Source organism: Urocampus carinirostris, chromosome 3 (assembly GCF_059441175.1).
Source record: "Urocampus carinirostris isolate Australia breed hairy pipefish chromosome 3, RoL_Ucar_1.0, whole genome shotgun sequence".
Lineage (NCBI taxonomy): Eukaryota > Metazoa > Chordata > Actinopteri > Syngnathiformes > Syngnathidae > Urocampus > Urocampus carinirostris.
The window spans coordinates 60,820,280-60,839,457 of NC_142351.1; the positions used below are offsets into that span (position 1 = coordinate 60,820,280).

The following is a 19,178-nucleotide window of genomic DNA, read 5'->3' on the forward strand; positions in this document are numbered from 1 at the left end:
AAAAGGTCTGTGTTCGTTTCTTTGTCATTTCCCACCATTGTGCTCGTGAATCATACGAGTCTTAAAGGGTCTGCCAATCTTCGTACAGCTCCCTGTATTGTGCGACAAGAGCCTCATCCTCCAGCAGTTTAACTTCCACAGACCCTTCCCAACAGTCATACCTGAAGGAAATGAGAGAGAGCAGAACAGTAGCAAGTGATCGGAAAAAAAAAACAGGAATTAATCTTGCATCACTCAGTGCTAAACCCCTTGTAAATATGTAGTCTATTCGAGAGGCTCTGGCATTGTCACTACTGAACCAGGTGAAGCCCTCCTCTCTTGGATGTATGGATTTGAAACAGTCCTCCAGTTTAAATGTCCGGCACATGTCTTGTAATAAAGTTGATGTTTTATCTACTTTAAACTCCTCATCGGTCCTCTTTCTATCCTTCCTACTTAGGATGCAATTAAAATCTCCTCCCACGATTAGTGGTTGATGGCCTAGCATATGCGACCGGATGTCCTCTAAGAGTTCGTACCAGAGTTGTACGTCGATATGGCCGTATATGTTAATGAGGTTAAAATCATTCCCTATATAAGAAAGTCTTGCTAAGATTGCGCGTCCGTCTCTCATCACAGTACTCCCCTTTATGATTAGTTGAGGGTTGTTTATTAAAATGGCTACCCCATTGTTACGGTTTTCATTTGAGCCACTCCATAATGACTGATATGGCCAAATCTCTTCCCACTGTTTATAATTTTTTAGAAAGTGGATGCAGCATTCTTGTAGTAAAAACACATCCGTTCTGATAGTTTTTAAGAACGATAAAATGCTGTGAGCCTTAACCTTTGATCTCACACTTCTCTCATTGATATAGAGAATGTAATGTTCATAATTGTTGTTAAAGTATTTAAACTACTTAGACAAAACCGGGGGATCCGAGTCCATTCTTTGGTGATCATCGAGAGTGTCACCTGTGTCAGACACATCACTTAAGAGCAGTACCTCATTTGGAGACTCACCGGGGAAAACTCTGGAATCCTCTGACTCTCTGTCTGTGGTTCCAGGTCTTCCCCTTTTTTCTGGGTTAGGGGGTGAGCCAGAGAACCTATCGAGGGGTCTCTTACTTCCCTGCCCACAAAGGGTCAGATTTTTTCCCTCCCCGACTTCCTCCGGCTCAACTTCATACAGTTCCCTTGTGGGCTTTTTCATCGGCAATCGGCTTTGTTCTAAATCTCTTCTCTTTGTTTCCGGTGTTTTCACCACCTCCAATTTTGTCTTACTTTTACCCCTCTTTCCAGTGCCCGTATGGGTTTTTGGAGAGTCGTTCGCCTTTTCGATTTGTTTGTCTTCTCCAAATCCCGACAGTGGCGTAGCAAACAAATTTGCTAATTTGGACTCTCTTCCAGGCCCTTCCTGATTGATATGTGTTTTTGGAGTGGCAGTTGCCTTTTTTATTTGTTTGTCTTGTCCAAATTCAGGTATTGTATGAAAAATCAAATTAGAATTTCCAGGTCCTTCCTGATTCAAATTTGATTCTTTGGTCTCTCCTCCAGGGGTTTTGGTAGGGACATCTGTATTTTCAATTTGTTTGTCTTGTCCATTTTCTTTGTGCATTTCTTGATCATTTTCATTGCGTATTTCCATAACTTTATTAATTTCCTTTCATCTTCATTGGGTATTTCCATAACTTTATTCATTTCTTGTTCATTTTCATTTGGTATTTCCGTAACTTTATTCATTTAATTGTCTTTGTTATCTTTATTCATTTCATTGTCTTTGTTACATTTATTCATTTCATTATCTATGTTGTCTGACATCCTTTAATTGTCTTTGTTGTCTTTGTTAACTGCCTTCCTAGCTTTCAATTTGTTAGCAAACGATTTCAGGTGTCATGATTACCCAAGTGGAGCCACCTGGGGTAATCATCTGACGCGCGGGAATGCGCTCCCTGATTGGTTTATGTTCCCTTTTTAAGCTCGCTACGCCGAGACCTGTTTGTCTGAGGATTACTTCTGTACCCCGTAAGACTCTCCCGATTACATGTGCCTTCTTGTTTACCTGATTCTGCCTGCCTGCCTCCGATCCGACCTGCTTCCGTCCCACGCTACGATCTTCTCTTCAGTCCCGGTAAACTCGACCTGCTTCCGTCCCACGCTACGATCTTCTCTCCAGCCCTGGTAAACTCGACCTGCCTCCGTCCCACGCTACGATTGGTTACGTCTTCCGAAGTTGTCTTCACGTTGTTGCTGCTGCTGACGTTCGACGGTCATCACGTCTCCCGCTAACCCTTACGCTTCCCCAAATAAAGATTTGTACGAACGCTCTGGGGTCTCCTGCTCTGTTCTGGTCTTCCCTGACATCAGGCAGTTTTTATAGAGGGGGTTCGTTTCTCCACAGAGGTTGCATTTTCTGCTATTGGTACATTCCTCAAAGGAATGTCCAATTGTCCTGCACTTTCCACAAAAATTCGATCACATACCTCAGCCAGATGCCCATGCTCACCACATTTGCGACAGAGTTTCGGTTGTCCTTGATAGTGGATAAAGCCACGGTTTTTTCCCCAGGAATATAGTCGACGGGAGGTGTTTCAGTCCCTGAAAGCCCTGAGGATCTTGCCATTGTTGGATGGGTACCCTCCAGGCACCAGCCTGCAAGCAATCGAGATCAACTGCGGTGTACGTCAAGGTTGCCCTATGTCTTAGCCTTTCTCATCCCTCACCTTCATAGCCTGGCCTTTTACCGAGCAGTATCTACTCAACCAATAACAGACGTCATCAGCACTCACCACCTCACTAAACATACTGAAAATGACAATCTTGTTAGCATTATCAGTCAGCTTCTCCACTGTAAATCCAGAAAACTGGGGCCTCACTCCCTCAAAGCGATTCCAAAACTCTTGATAAAGAGCCGCCGTTACAAAACTTACATCAAAGCCCTTGCCAGAAGGCATTTTTATGACAGCATGTATCTCCTCTTTTTTAAACTTCAGAAGCTTTTCAATAAACTTGTTAATAAAATCCAGCCTTGACATTCCCTCCGAATTTGCCACAACATCTTTGAGCAAGAATCGTACGCAGTTATGTCTCCGCCCGCCGGTATATTACCATGGCAGGACTCGGCTGCTTTTCTTCAAGCTATGTCAAAATAGTTCGAATTGTAAAATTACTAGATAACAACACACTCAAAACCGACGACAATGAGAGTATAATAGCATAGAACGAGCAGTGCTTTTTTGGTTTGAACAAATTTATTGACACTAAAAACAGAAAACAATCATGACAATCTCAACAGCATTTAAGCACATTCACAATATTATATTCCAATATTACGTTTTTAACAGCAAACACAAAGTGCTTTTTTTGGTTTGAACAAATTTATTGACACTAAAAACAGAAAACAATCATGACAATCTCAACAGCAATTAAGCACATTCACAATATTATAATCCAATATTACGTTTTTAACAGCAAACACAAAGTGAGGTTTGAACAAACCTTCTCGAAAATCAAACATATTCACAATTTCATTGTATAACATCTTTGTTAGTGTCAATAGATCCGTCCAGGCCAAAGTCGAACCTGATGCGTCCAACGGTGACTACCAGTGGTACACTTGGCAAACTAAACGGCATTAGGGCTTATCTCATTAGCACACTACTTTTACGCAGGGTGCCATAAACAGCGATTTGCTTTGCATTTTCTGATATGTTACGGTTTCTCCACTATTAACCTCTCAGTGTAATATGCATACGTACGTAAAGGAGCTCGTATAGTATTTCGGTGAAAGACTTTCTGTTTTTAGTCTACTCTTATTTCCCATGCACTCCTAAAACCTTTGTATTTCTTTATTCATTTTTTATTTCATAGCTCCCACTTGAGTTCGTATTGACCCTGTTGCACGGGACGTCACGTCGCCTTCTCTGGCAGAATGAAAGCATGACGGAGGGGGGGTTTTGGGGTTTTTAAGGGTTATTGATCTATCTTCGTTATTCATTATCCATTATCCGTTATCGGTCAGTTCATAATACGCTACAAAGCCTAGGAGCCGGGACACTTACTCTCAGCCAAAAGGCCAAGCTAAGGTCCTAGCCCTAAAGCCTTGCTGCGATCATTGCGAATGCACCGTTCCCGGAGGTACTGCAATACCGGGCCGATGCGTGGAGTGGACAGAGCAAGCTCATATTCCATCTCCAAAATGCAAAAATCAAAGAAGCCAAGCTAAGGACCTAGCATCAAAAGGCCAAGCAAGGCCAAGAAGGCCAAGCTAAGGACCTAGCATCAAGGCCAAGCTAAGGACTTGGCATCAAAGCGGCCTCAACTATTGCACTAGACAATAGATGGAGGGCAGGAAGTACTTGAGCGCACGGCCGTTGAATAGGCAAGTTTAAACAAATAAGGATTACCACAACAGAAGAATACAACCACCACTTTTTACCACGGTGATTAATTCCTGTGCGGTGGGCAAGCTTCTAACCCCGATTCGGAATTTTATCCCTTGAGACATAAGACGACGATGTTTATCTGCAGTCGAATGGACGGACAACAATAGCAGGCTGGCAGCCCTAAAGTATTCCAGGATTTGCAGCAAATATTTTTTACTAGGAACGTTTTTTGTTAAGTAGGTATGAGTCACGTCAAAGACACTCAATATAATAAGTACGCTGGTGCTAACTAGTTATGTTATTGTCTTAGTGTTGCCTTTTCTTACAATGTAAATGAGCTGCTTTCATTGTGATTAACCAGGGATTCAAACAGTAATCTTCCGAATTTCACATTTATTGAAAACTGTTATGTGCTCTACCTTAAAGCTTATTACGCCGAAATGAACTGCCAACTTATCAACAGATTAAATGAGAGCCGAAACTTGAAAAGAGAAAATGTCAAAATAAAAATGCAGAAGTAAATATTTTTAACATGCACAGAAGTGCTTTCTATACAAAATGCAAATGCCACATGCTTTACTGTTCTATTACACTCCCCAAAAATGTAGATATGAAGCCGTTTTATAAACGTTTGTTGGCAAAATGAAGCACAGTAACGCGTACTAGCTACAAAGAACTGGAAAGCATCCAAACTTTTAGATCGGTACCGGTGTATGGGAATACTATACAATATAGTAGATTGTGTGGACTGAAGTCAGGCAGAATGGACGATTTGTTTAGATGTGAGTTTAGATGTCAGCTCGGTAGCTAGCATTGCACAAATGTGGGTTTTATCACCTGCATGGGAATGTGTTTGTAAATCGAGGACCTCCTAATTTACACATGAATGTGAAGTCAATCCGCACTGTTACAGCTTGTAAGCATAGCAACTTCAATTTGGCGTCAGACAAGGATCCAGAACCAGCAATGCGATGGCGAACCATGTAGCATGGCACTGGCTGCTTCAGCCAGCGGCGTGGTTCTCCATCTGTTTCGCTTTACTAGGTGGGGCAGGAACTACACCAACCTCCAGACCCAGACCTGTCTGAGCCTCAAGCTAAACCAACAACCCCAGCTCCAGCAAAGCAGACAGCAAAGGCTGACGGACCTCAGCCATGGTAGAATGATTGGAAACATCATAATATTCCGCAATAGCTATCAAGTCTGCCTTACAGCAGACCTGCAGGCAGGCTACAGAGGCGTCCCGAAAGAAATCCTCCAAATCCAAAACAGCGAAAGCCATCCTCAGGGGACTCCTCACAGCAGAACAAAAGTCCAATCCCTACTAATACGTTTATCACACTTACAAATAAGATACAAGGAATACTTGTTTTTGCTCCAGGACACACAAGTCTACCGGACGAACCCCCACTGTTAAAGCTCGTAAGCCTAGATTTACCCGGGTATGAAATAACATGTAACAGAAAAAACTTAACCCAGAAAAAAGCCTGGGTGCGCTGGAGACAGAAATGAATGACTAAACACAAGGTAAAGAGGTAACAAAGGGATAGATGTGTTTAATAACAATCAAAAATAGGATATCAGAACATAAACAGAACCAAAGAACTCAGGACCAAGTCAAGTGACTGATGGAAGTATGCCAAAGAAAAAAAACTGAATAAAACAGCTGAGAAGAAAATTTGTTAATTTGCCAAACAAACATCCTTTTACCCCCAAAAGCTGCAATTGCAGCAAGTCCCTAAGTCACTAACTACTCTTCCCAATAACGTACAAGGGTAGCATACCCCTTCTAATCTGGTGTATTTAACAAAAATAAACCCTACATGTAGAATGTAAAGAGGCCTTTGTCCTACTTGCCCCTGGATTCGGCCCTTCTACCAAAAATACCAATGCGAAGGATTTTAGTGATCTGTATGTAGTGATGTGCTTCTCGGGTTGATTCCCTGAAGCTTGTGCAAATAAAGATAACTGAATTGTGGTTCTGAATAGCTTGCTCTGTAGCTTTGCCTTTATGCTTTGATTTTTGCAATCTGGAGATGGAATAAGAACCTGCTCTGTCCACTCCATGCATCGGCCCGGTATTGCAGTACCTCCGGGAACGGTGCATTCGCAATGATCGCAACAAGGCTTTAGGGCTAGGACCTTAGCTTGGCCTTTTGGCTGAGAGTAAGAGTCCCGGCTCCTTGGCTTTGTAGCGTATTATGAACTGACCGATAACGGATAATGGATAATGAATAACGAAGATAGAACAATAACCCTTAAAAAAACCCCCTCATGAAACGCAAGTCGCTGCGTGTGTTGAAATTGTAATCGACGTTTGAAGCCCCGCGATTCAGAAAACGATTTGACAAGTTAGAGTGTAGTCTAAAATAAAAGCTTTAAAGAAACACTATGGTTCCCCTTAAACTTTGCCGGACTCCAAAAAAACTTGAGAAAAAAAGCATCTGACATTGAGTTGAATAAGGATGAATAATAACTTTATTTTACCTTCTTATTTCTCATTTTCACTTTTTGCATAAGCTCAAATATACACCAAGGAGAACAATTCCTATAAAAACATTCTTTGAATTCAGAGAATAATTTACACCCCACTAATGTATTGCATTGTTCTGTCCACATGATGGCAGAGTCGAGATAGTGAATCACCTTGAAACCCCTATGTGTGTGTGAAGCATTTCCCTGCAGGGCTTTACTGCTATATGCTGCATCTTTTTGCCATCACTATCTGCATGTATAAGATGGAAAAGAGTCAGCGGCAAAAACAGGGTGAATTTATACTAATCAGCAACAGCTAATTGCAACACGTGGTGATGATGGACAGAACCAGAAAGTGAGGTGGCAGATGGGATGACCCAGGTAGTGGAGTAGTAGTTCCATCAATGGCGTGGTATTATTAGGGCAAGAAACGCAATCCTTGATAACTGAAATACAAAAGTAAAACAAAGACAGTGCTACCCTCAGGCAACACATGCCATAACATGCAAGGCCAGACGTCAGTCGTCCCATTCATCGTCATCGTCTTCATTGTCTCCGCCTTCGTCTTCGCTTTCGTCTGCAAGAGAACGATAGTTTTTGGGCGTTTTTCGTATCCCATCGGGCCTGTGACGCGTCTACCTGACGAGTGGATAACTTTGCTACGTTTCTGCATGACCATCATGAGCGCACCCACAATGCCCTCGCCTGACTCAGCTGGCTGGCATGAGCTCGGGTCCAGGCACTCGCTTACCTGCAGCCAAAAGAATGAGTGACTACGGTTGTTCAAGATGGGGTTAAAATCAGGCATAGGGTTTCAAAGAGAGTAGGTTTGTTAAACTCATTTTCACAGAGGGCAACATCAGCGTAGTGGACTTCCTCAAATGGCCTGATGTCACTAATGAATGTAACTCAATTTATTAATTATTAAAGTCACAAACACAGGAGTTGCATTAAAAATCGTTTCAGTGGTTAAACCAAATCTCATGATGACAGTCTATGTTCTATGAAACGTTTTTATTTTTTTGTTATGTTTTTTTATGCAACTCCTAGCTCTTACAGTAGTTTTAATTTGATGCGCCTTATAGTACAGCACGCCCTATTGAATATATGAATATGATTATTATATTATTATTTTTTGAAGGTGCACCTAATAATCTGGTATTTCTTAGTCTACAATCAACCTCTTTTTCAAATTTAAATGACAACCAAACCCGGAGGTTTAAACAAACACATTTTCATTATTCTGAAGACACACAAAAATTGAGTGTGTGACAAAATTTACCCCTTTAAAATGTGAATATGTTGGGATACAAACATTAATTCAAAATCAGTGACAAAAAAAGATTTTCATGTTTGATATTGAATGTGTAAAATGGGTTATTTTAACACTTGATTGCATGCAGTTTTACACCTAAACCACCTCACCGCGATACACAAACTAGACTAGCATTTGGAGAGAGCATGCGGTTTGCATTTTTTTTTAAAACATACCCTTTGAATTGACCTGAACACTCACTAATTTTTTTGACTTTTTTTAGAAAATTATGGCAGGTCAGATGAACTTATCCAATGGGCCAGACCCTGCCTGCGGGCCGTATGTTATTATGATTCAGTAAATTAAGTATAATTTGGTTTCAAAACAAGGATTATGGTATTCAGGAAACTGAATAGACTTTGATGTACAGCTTCAAATTAGGGCTAGGGTCGTTCTTTTGAAGCGGAGGTTTCGTGGTCTACTTTGATGGAATCATCATCGATATGTGATTAAGTGATAAATAAAAAAGGATCTTTACATTTCGCAGCTTCTTTCCCAGTCGTATTTGATCCAGCAGAGCGCCTCTGTTGTCTCCTCCTTTCCCGCTTGAGGCAATGGGAGGCGAGCTTCCCAACGACAGAGACAGAGGGGGAGGGCCATCAGGTTCTGAAGACTGAAGAAGGGGCAGCAATGGCGGAGGCGGAGGAGGCATCGGCGCATCCCTGCAACCCCCCCTGGTGGGCAGAGGCGGGGCAGCCAGGGGTGGTAAAGCAGAGGTGTGCGGGTGTTGTGTGGGTGGCACCGATGGTAGGACCCCCTGAGTGTAGCCTGCGTGAGGTGACCTGGAGGTTGGTGGCGGAGGGCCTTGAGCCGGGCGAGGTGGTGGCGGAGGGACAGGCCCCCGAGGCGACCGCTGAATCTGCGCCGGGACTGGAGGCAGGGGGCCCAAGCGCCCCCTCGGGGGTGGTGGCGTTAGGGCCAAGTCAGGAACAGGAGGTAGAGGACCCTTCCTGCCCGGGTGTGGTACTGAGAGCTCTGTGGCTACAACACGAAATTGAAAACATTTCAAGGCAATTTAGTTCCCATCTAGTCAGTTAGCTTATGAGTGGATTTAGTTTGAAAAAAAGTGTTAGATTTTGTCGTTTAGTCTTTCCTCTTATTTTGTCAATATAGCCGCTCTGTTTTTAATGTTTGTCCATTATCTAGGCTCTGCATAGCCACATGTACTGGTCTGTTTGCGGGTCTGGTTGTATCCTCAATTTATGATTAGTTTTTAGGTGATCTGCGGATTTTTCCTACCTTTGTGAAACTTTTCTACTCAATCGAGTCACATTTATTAGTATAGCCCATAATCACAAAATAAGTCGAAGGACTGCACCATTCCCTGGTCTGAAACCAGCATACGGGCAACATAAAAACCTCAGTATGAGTAAATTAGGAAACCTTGAGAACGGGCCACACAAGAGGGGAGCCCCATTCAAGGATGGCTGGGCTGCAATAGATGTTGAATTGGGTAACAAAACACAAAACAAGTCGATCTCAACTATAAACATACATAATATGTAAAATTCTCAAAGACAGCGACGACGCAGCTTCCCATCTCTGCCAGCCGGTCGATGCATGTGAAGACATGCTTCACGTCCAGGTGCTGGTCAGCTAATAATGCACAGGTAGAATCCAATTTAGAACAAGCTCAATTAACCTTAACCTCTAATTAACCTTCAGATGCAAGTTTTTTTCCAGTAGATTCTATTTTTTACATCAGAGGCAGATTTTTCTTATTCAATGCCCGACACTGCAGCGCATAGCAGCCCGGCAACACGTACGACAGCTGGCCAACACAGCAATCTAGCACTAGTAACTAGATACCGTGTCAGCAGCAGATGGCACCATTGTCATGGATTTGTGACTGGTTGCGAGTCAGATGTTACCTGCAATTTTTTTTTGCTTCTTTTTGTACTTGGTGCTGTTAAATTTTTTTGAGGTTGTTTCTTGGTATAACTGTCAGCCTCACGAGTCAGTAACTCAGCCATTCCCACACCCAGTTTTTTTTGCTACATTGTTAATTTTTCAGTAAAGTTTGTCGCTTTCACGACAATATCCAATCCTAGGTCTTCTGCCGTAGTGAACTAGTGAACTCCTTGCTCACAACGATGATATATAGGACAATTATTTAGTGATTTAAGCCTATTAGATGAATCCACCACTGATGTACTGTACATACAAAAGCTTGAACATCTGTTTACACGAGATGACAGTTTACGCTGGTTTGATCGCAAAAATGGGCTGAAATTTTCTCATACGGAGTGATTGGAGGCTAATACTATCCTGTCTGCGTTTTTTTAAGGAATTAGCATTTTAGATTGGCAAAAAGTGCAAATAAAAGTTGATCCAGCTGGATATGTGATGCTACAAAGAGTCTTTCAGGGATTCAAGTGACGGAAAGAAAAGTATGTTCCACATAAATTCAAAGATAACTGCGCCCTTCAATAACTGGGCTAATTCCACTGAACATTTAAAGAGAGCAATAAGAAAGAAGAATACAAAATGGTTATCGATAATAATGAGCAAGTTTGACGAATTACCTCCTCTCTTGGCCTCCCGTTTGACGGCCTCCATCCCGCCGGAGCTCTCGATGATGTTGTAGACCATCTGCGACATCTGCTCGTCCCGCATCTCATCCATGCCAATGCCCGCTTGGGAGAGGACATTCCACAGGTCAGGGTCCAAATTGTTGGGGTCAAAACCAACATGGCTCACGTGCCTGAGAGGAGGAAACGAGGGATCACTCTTTACACATCTTGACCTGACCTGACTTGGGAAAATGTTGGATGGTTGGATGGATGGATGGATGGATGGATCTATGAATCAATCGATTTGTTCTCAGTATTTAGTTTCCTCAGTAATCATTTAGAAATCTTGGTTTTTAGAAATGTATTTAGAGACAATTTGGATTCATGTTTTTCTTTTTTTTATTTAGAAGTTGCTCTGGTTTCCCCTGAATGTTGAGTTCAGTCTTAATTTTAGTTTATGAATGGCACGCAATGCTCTGACATCCCTTAACTGCTATGCGGCGTTATAGTAGAAATAAGACATCCTGTAAGGAATGTTAATCATCGTAACATGTTTTATGACTGCACATTGGTCCAAATTTGATTGTACTGTCATCCCTTGTTACTTTGTGCTTCGTACTTCAAAAATATTCCCGTTTTACGTTCAATCCATTATTCCTGATTGCTCAAATAATGCTGAGGGCGAGGACCAGCAGAGCAAATTTTGGTCAGGCCTGGCAGCTCTTTTTGACCTTATTTTTGCCTAAAATGAAATGCACTTGTGTGGCTGCAATCCTTTATCCCAGACCTGGGCAAATTACGGCCCGCGGGCCACATCCGGCCCTTTGTACGTCCCTGTCCGGCCCGCGTAGGACCAATTATACACCATAAAAAAAAAAATAAACTTTTATTTTGAAATTTTATTTTGACTACATATACACGTCATAGACGTAGCGCCTTCACGCGCGTATACACTTGAGTGAGTGAAGGTGATACTGTTCGCCAGGGTACCCTTCAAGATGTCGGCACACCCCAAGAAAAGAAAAGTTGATAACGAATGCCGTGTTTTCAACAAGACATGGACTGCCAAATATTTCTTTACAGAAATTAAAGGTAAAGCAGTGTGCTTAGTCTGTGGTACACAGGTTGCTGTGTTTAAAGAATATAATTTGAGTCGCCACTACACGACCAAGCATGAAGATGAATACAGAAACCTGTCTGGTGAAGAGCGTGCAAGAAAGTCTGATGCATTGCTAGCAAAACTACAAACCCAACAAGGTTTTTTCACTAAACTTCACACTTCCAGAGATGCAGCCGTCAGGACAAGTTATGTAATTTCTCATAAAATCGCCAGAAAAAGTAAGGCATTTTCCGACGGAGAGTTCATTAAGGAGTGTTTATTGGACTCTGCTGAGCTGATATGCCCAGAAAAAAAGGGCGCGTTTGAGAACGTTTCACTCTCCCGACGCACTGTAACGAGGCGGATTGAGGACATCGCGGGAAATTTAGAGCTTCAGTTGAAGAAAAGAGCGGCCGACTTTGACTTTTTTTCTCTGGCTTTGGATGAGAGCTGCGATATACGTGACACCGCCCAGCTGCTCATCTTCTTACGTGGGATAACCGCAGACTTTCAAATCACGGAGGAGTTGGCAGCCATGCAGTCAATAAAAGGGACAACCACAGGTAATGACTTGTTCAGAGAGGTAAATGCATGTATGGACATGTTAGGACTGAAATGGGACAAGCTTGCAGGTGTGACAACAGATGGTTGTCCAAATCTTGTCGGGAAAAATATTGGACTTTTAAAGAGAATGCAGGATAAAGTGACAGAAATGAACCCTGATCAGAAATTGACATTTTTGCATTGTATCATACATCAGGAAGTGTTGTGTAAGACAGTGTTAAAAATGAAACATGTTGTTGATTCTGTCACTAAAATAGTTAACTTCATCAGAGCGAGAGCTTTAAATCACAGACAGTTTGTTGCTTTGTTGGAGGAAAATGAGGCTGAACATGGTGACATAAGCTATTACTGCACTGTTAGGTGGCTCAGCCTTGGCAAAATTCTGAAAAGTGTCTGGGACCTGAGAGACCAGATTCAGGAGTTCTGTGTTCAGAAAGGTCATGACGTCTCAGAACTTTCAGATGAAGACTGGTTGGCAGACCTCGGATTCACTGTGGATGTGACTGCACTAATGAACGAACTTAATGTCAAACTGCAGAGCAAGGGCCTTTTTGTGCATGAGATGTACAGTGCAGTGAAGGCTTTTATGAGAAAACTGCAGCTTCTCTCAAGCCAAGTGAAGGACAACATTCTGACCTTCTTGCCAACACTTAAGGAAGCCAAAAGATCAGGCGATCACCTCCAAAAGTACTCAACCATGTTAGAAACATTGCATGCAGAGTTTTCAAGGCGATTTCAAGATTTCAAAACTCTTGAGAGTGAAATGCACATGGTCTCTTCTCCCTTCAAATGCAGTGTGGATGATGCGCCAAGTGAAGTTCAGATGGAACTCATAGATCTGCAGTCTGACACACTTCTGGCAGATCACTTCAAGTCAGTCTCACTGCTGGATTTTTACTCCTCCCTCAAAGAGGAGAACTTTCCACACCTGAGGAAGCATGCTCAGAGAATCCTAGTCCTCTTTGGATCTACCTATCGTTGTGAACAGACATTCTCAGTTATGAAGTTTAATAAATCCACACATAGATCCTCCATGACTGATGACCACCTCTCAGCTGTCCTTCACATAGCCACTTCAGACATTCCGCCGGATTTCAATGCTCTTGTTCAAGCCCAGAACAGACTGGATTATTCTCACTGAAGAGGTGACATGAGGTGAAGAACATTAAAAGTTATTGTTTGTGGAAATTAACAAGTTAAAAATAAATTGCACTGGTTCAATGATTGTTTTTCTTATTTAACCAATACACGACAATTTCACATAGCCTAATATAAATATTTACAGAGTGCTATATTCTTCTGATTATCAGCATCAGCTATTCAAAATATTTAATTTGAGCATTTTACAATGAAAGAAAGTGTGTGGCCCTCTGACACAATTCAGGTTTCTCATGCGGCCCCTGATAAAAATTAATTGCCCACCCCTGCTTTATCCCGTAACACATATTGCAGCAAGCGGGGACTTGCAGAAGGCCCTTTTTTCATGTCTAGCAAATTTTATTTTGCCATTACTGTGATTCGACCGATATAAAATGTGGCCACAATCGATTATCCCAATCCCATATTACTCTAAGCATGGGCCATTGTCAAGAGGCATGCGGGTCTGGCTTGCCTAAAATAAAATACACGGTTGTGGCTCTGATACATTATCCTAGGTTAACTATTGGTTAGTACTGGCCCCAAGGTAACAAAGTTGTGTCATTTTTTCTACGCCTAAAATGAACTACACTCATGTGGCCATGATTCAATAACCCTGGTGGACTATTGCTGTGAACGGGGGTCGGCAGCGCACATGTTACTTGTACTTTGCTGATTTTTGTGAATCGAGGTCCTCACTAACCAGAATAAACGAGGGATTACAGTAATAATATTTGTGCAATATGATCTACATAGAAAAAGCTACCTGTCTCGACCATCGAAAAGGGTAGTTTCTTTTGGAGATGACATGCTAGTTCTACAGGATTCAGGTAGCTACCATTCACAGCTCAGTTTAAGAAAAGAGCTAAGATATGCTTGATGAAGGGGTCTCTATTATCTTAATATCAGGTTATTGGAAGACTCTTTTGTGAAAATATTTGATAAGATATAAGATTTGATTTGAAGATTTGTTTTGCTACTCAATGAAAAATATACATATTTTCTCTGCTTATATTAAGGTAAGTGGACTCACTTAAATCCACTGGGTGAGCCAATGTCTGCTTTAGAGAGGGCCTTCTTCTTGCTTTTCTTGTCCTTTTTGGCCTTGCCAGTGCGTAGCGAGGACGGGGAGGGCACGACCCGGTAACGTGTCGAGACCTCTGGGGCAGGGGCATGCGCTGCAGGTTTGTGGACGGAACCGTGGCCACCTGGGAGCGCTTTGCGGGTAAACACAGAAAATTTCACGGCTGTACGTCACCACTGATCGACAAAGAGGTAGTTCCATACTTTTCTCTTGTGGCACAGGAGGAAGGGAGCTTCTCGCTACACAAAAACAGACATTAGGTAAATGTAACACATCACTTTGATAAGACAAAATCAAACTCTGTTCTTATGTTAACTGAAATATAGTTCAGTTGCTCTCACAAACTCTACAAGAATGAAAATTATTTTAAGGTCAAGTATACAATGTAATTTTTGTATTGAGAATTGTTTCAATATTGAATTATGTTGTTGTTCTTATTTTAGTCATACCTGTATAATTTCTTTAATCATAACTTAATTTAATTAGCCATAATTATGTTTTTAACCAGGGCAGCACGGCGGCGCAGTGGTTAGCGCATGTGCGGCACAGTTCATGTCTTGGGAACCTCCTGCATGGGTTCAAATCCAGCTCCAGACTTCCTATGCGGAGTTTGTATGTTCTCCCCGTGCTTGCGGGGGTTTCCTCCGGACACTCCGGTTTCCTCCCACATTCCAAAAACATGCATTTCAGGTGAATTGGCCGGTCCAAATTGTCCCTAGGTGTGAATGAGCGAGTGAGTTGTCTGCCCCCGTGTGCCCTGCGATTGGCTGGCAACCAGTTCAGGGTGTCCCCTGCCCACTGCCCGATGATTGCTGGGATGGGCTCCAGCACCCCGCGACCCTACTGAGGATAAGCGGTGTAGCTGATGAGATGAGATGAGATGTTTTTAACCGTAGTTGTTTTTATTTCATGGTCAGAAGGGGCCTTAAGTGCCAATGTTAGTTCTATCACATCAATTATTTAAGTGAAATACACAATTATAGACAGGCACTGTTAGGAATACGGCGTACTAAAATAACGCCAATATAAATAACGCCATTGCATAACGAATGATTACATTAATTGAAGTCAGACTTTTGTTTCTGTTAACAAAATACAATTGATTTTGCCTCGATTGGTTTTGAGCAAGGTTTTCCCACGTATGAAGAGGTTATTAACAGTTGAACAGTGCCCTATTCAACCACTTACAGTGTTTAACTTTAATAGACTCATAATCCTCCTATATCCTACCCTTAATTGAGTGATCGTAAACCACCTCTGCCCTCGCATTTGTGAAATTCCTACAGAGATTGCCTGTAGCTCATTTGTTCCCAGAATATTCCTTAAATAAAACCTTTGAAGCAACCTCTCATCCTTTTTTTAGACTTTATCTTGGATACCTATCTCCTTGCTACTGCAATCTAACAAACATGCGGAAGAAGAAAACCGTTCAACAACATACAATTAAAAATAAAAAGCATCACTTTTAATTGGTTATTGTGGTACCTTGCCGGTTGTTTCTTTGGTTGATTTTCTCCACCACCGCATTTCTGAAGGATTCTGCTTCCTGCTGCTGTGCAAAATTCAGCCCCACTTGGCAGTCCTGCTGACGCCAGATTACAAACTTTAATCCGACCTGTCATTGTTTTTGATGCCACAATCTGCAGAGACAAGCACACTTACATCAGCAGCAAATGTGTGGAAGTACAACTGAGGGCTTGCCGAGTAAACTATTTGGTTGTAGAGTTCTTGTTCCCAGAGCTGTTTTCCGGCCTGGTGAGGGGAGGGCACAAGTAAGCGCCAGTGTCTTAATTGTACATTATGGTTTTTAATTTTTACTTGGCTTTTACTTTTTGCTTCTCTTTATTTATTATCGACTGTAAAGCACTTTGGTATACCGACTGTCGTAAAGTTCTGTATAATTAAAGTACATTTACATTCAAATGACTTTTCAGCTTACTAAGCATCTGCACCGCTTATCCTTAGTAGGGTTGCGGGGTGCTGGAACCCATCTCAGCTATCTTCTGGTTGCCAGCCAGTCTCAGGGCACAGAGACAGACAACTCACTTGCTCATTAACACCTAGGGACAATTTGGACTGGTCCAATTAACCTGACATGAACGTTTTTGGGATGTGGGAGGAAACTGGAGTGCCCTGAGGAAACCCACGCAAGCACGGAGAGAACAGGCAAACTCCGCACAGGAAGGCTGGTTGGTAACTGGATTACATCCCATGACCTTATAACTCTGCCGTGGATGCACACTCAGCCGTCGTGCCGCGCTCTTTGGAATATGTTATTGTCTTATTGTTCTCAAAAATAATCCTGAAAATGACCAAAATGATTTGCCATCTTCCATGCAGTTCGTATTGTTATTTCACAAGGCCAAGTAAAAAAATAAATAAGACAATAAGAACAATAGTTACTAAAATTAGGAAAAAAATACTGGTACTTCCATGCTTTTCCTTAGGAACAGGTGATTGAGAGGTGTGCAGATAGTCGATATGGTACAAGAGCATTTGCCTCTCCGCCCTCTCAAAAAATAGCTCTTTTGAGAAGTAATCAAAGAAAAGTTTACATTTGTAAAAGAATAAATGTTGAAAATATCAAGTTGAAGGGAAATTGTATTCATTTTTTGTTTATATTACAATATGTGGGTCTTCTACATACGAGCTCCTATAGTTTCGAGAAATTCGGGATGCGAGATGTCTTTAGAGCAAAAATCTTTTCCGACATACGAGAGAACATCAAAGTTTCGAGAATTTTAAGATACTACCTCTCACGGTCAGATTGCTCAAGACCACTCACAGCATCAGTTAGCACGTTTGTTTCCTGCCATACATACCAGACCCTGCGCACTTATGTTCTGTGCTTTTTTTGTGCTTCTTGTGCTCCCTCACTCCTCCACCACCATGCATAAATCTTCATTAGCAACTGCCGACTTCCTCCACAGTTTGTGCTCATAATAAACTCACGAGTAGTTTAGTTATTATATTCGTATTTATCTTACTATTGTATTTTAATGTCCCGTTACCATTCAAATGTGTTTTAGTGATCAGGAAGAGCTGTTTTATAGCTATGTGGCGTTAACTTGGATAGTTTCGGGAGGCCGGAAACCAATTACCTGGTTTTCATTTACAGTATTTCTCATGGGAAAATTTTGTTAACGACAACCTGCTTACGGCCATCCGAGCCTAAGAACGCCCGATCTCAGGAAGCTAAAGCAGGGTTGGGCCTGGTCAGTATCAGAATGGAGGAGATGGCGGCAGCAAGTAAAAAAGTTCCACATTCCGTACAGATCCTTTAAGTAAATATAACAACATAGCCAAACATTGTTGGCAGCTACCTTGCCGATTTCAAGGATTGCACTTGTATTACCTTAATGTCGTACATGCGTAAGAAGTAAGAGCGTTTGGGGTTGTCCTTGATGAGGCAGACAACGCCTGTGTGTTGCAGGTTCCACGTGGATGGGTCCTCCGGCAGCGCCATGAACAATTGCGCCACCGCCGTGGCCATGGACTATCCAAACGCATAAACAAACATTCTTAAAATTCTGCACTTATGTTTTCATTTTGAGTTCTGCCTTTCTCTGCAGATATGTTCATAAGTCTTGCAAGAGCGAACAAAATGCAGCAGCATCAAACTTGGACCGTGGAGGAAGAAAAATGCACAAGACGCTATTTCCTCCTTTTTGTTGACTTCTTGTTTGAGATGAAACATGTGACTTTACAAGTGGCGTGGAAATAAGGGATAAAGGTTTTAGGCTATGATTAGAGCTTGGAGGCAAGAGATGGTTTTACGTTTTGGTTTGGATATACTACATTTACAGATCGAGTTTTTGGCTAGGGTTTAGGTTTTTGGGCAGGGGAGGGTTTTAAGTTTTCTGTTTGGATTTATCATAACATTACATTTTTGGAACTAAGTTGGAGTTTCAATCAAGTTTTCTAAGGTCAATGAGTAAAGTTCAAAGTGGAGTTAGACTTTCAGATCAGGACTTTCGTGCCTTCAAGCTTGAAAACAGTGCTATGAGTTTCAAGTTGAAGGGACAATGTGTATAATTTATCACCGCCTAGTGGTAACAAAACCTCATTCATGAAAGGTGGCGTATGTAATCTCAATATTCGGCCATTTTCTGGCTGAAATTGCAGTATGGGAAATTCTTAGAACCGTTAGAATAAACTCTTTATTGTGAGTATTTAGGTACATTAATTGGGATCATTTTTAAAAGCCACGGGTGAATAGATCACTTTGTAAGTAGATTGGATGCTAAAAAGTGTGAGTGCCCCTCGGATAGGGTTTCAAAGATTTTAAAAGCCCACTTTAGGATTCCAAAGTAGATTTTCTAAAACAAAGTCAGTACTTCTAGAAGAATTACAAGTGCTCAACAACAACAGACAAACATACATGCACAAAAACTTACAGCACACCTCCTGCCCAGCAGACCATCCAAGGATTGGTTTTCTTGGAGGCTTAGCAGGGAGCCGCAGGCATTTTCTGTCTTGGTTCTGGTCTTTCGGCTCATGGTGCCGCTGGAACTGACACAGGCTGGCCAGGCTATGTCTGCTGCAGCCTCTTCTGACTGCGCAAAGGGGGAAGTTGACTCATGTCTTTCTCATTTGGACTCAAAGCAGGAAACGTGCAAATGAGCAA

At 42.0% G+C, this 19,178-nt stretch overlaps 1 protein-coding gene and 2 pseudogenes across 5 annotated transcripts; 1 reads left to right on the forward strand and 2 right to left on the reverse strand.

Moving 5' to 3' along the window:
• Positions 1-4,094: 4,094 nt before the first annotated feature.
• Positions 4,095-4,254, reverse strand: LOC148370309 (U2 spliceosomal RNA; annotated as a pseudogene).
• Positions 4,255-6,349: 2,095 nt separating this feature from the next.
• Positions 6,350-6,476, forward strand: LOC148370310 (U2 spliceosomal RNA; annotated as a pseudogene).
• Positions 6,477-6,819: 343 nt separating this feature from the next.
• wasb (WASP actin nucleation promoting factor b) lies at positions 6,820-19,102 on the reverse strand. Of its 5 annotated transcripts, none has more exons than XM_088332802.1 (10): positions 18,949-19,102; positions 17,907-18,047; positions 16,214-16,303; positions 16,037-16,133; positions 14,755-14,790; positions 14,501-14,675; positions 10,680-10,858; positions 8,633-9,135; positions 7,479-7,590; positions 6,820-7,416 (listed from the first exon to the last, which is right to left on the reverse strand). In XM_088332802.1, exons 1-10 carry the CDS (start codon positions 19,048-19,050, stop codon positions 7,358-7,360), a joined length of 1,494 nt encoding a protein of 497 aa, XP_088188928.1. In that variant the 5' UTR covers positions 19,051-19,102; the 3' UTR covers positions 6,820-7,357. The 5 variants fall into 5 exon arrangements, with proteins under 5 accessions (XP_088188928.1, XP_088188927.1, XP_088188925.1 ...); XM_088332801.1 differs by having other exon boundaries at positions 14,501-14,684; XM_088332799.1 differs by having other exon boundaries at positions 6,820-7,590.
• Positions 19,103-19,178: the final 76 nt, after the last annotated feature.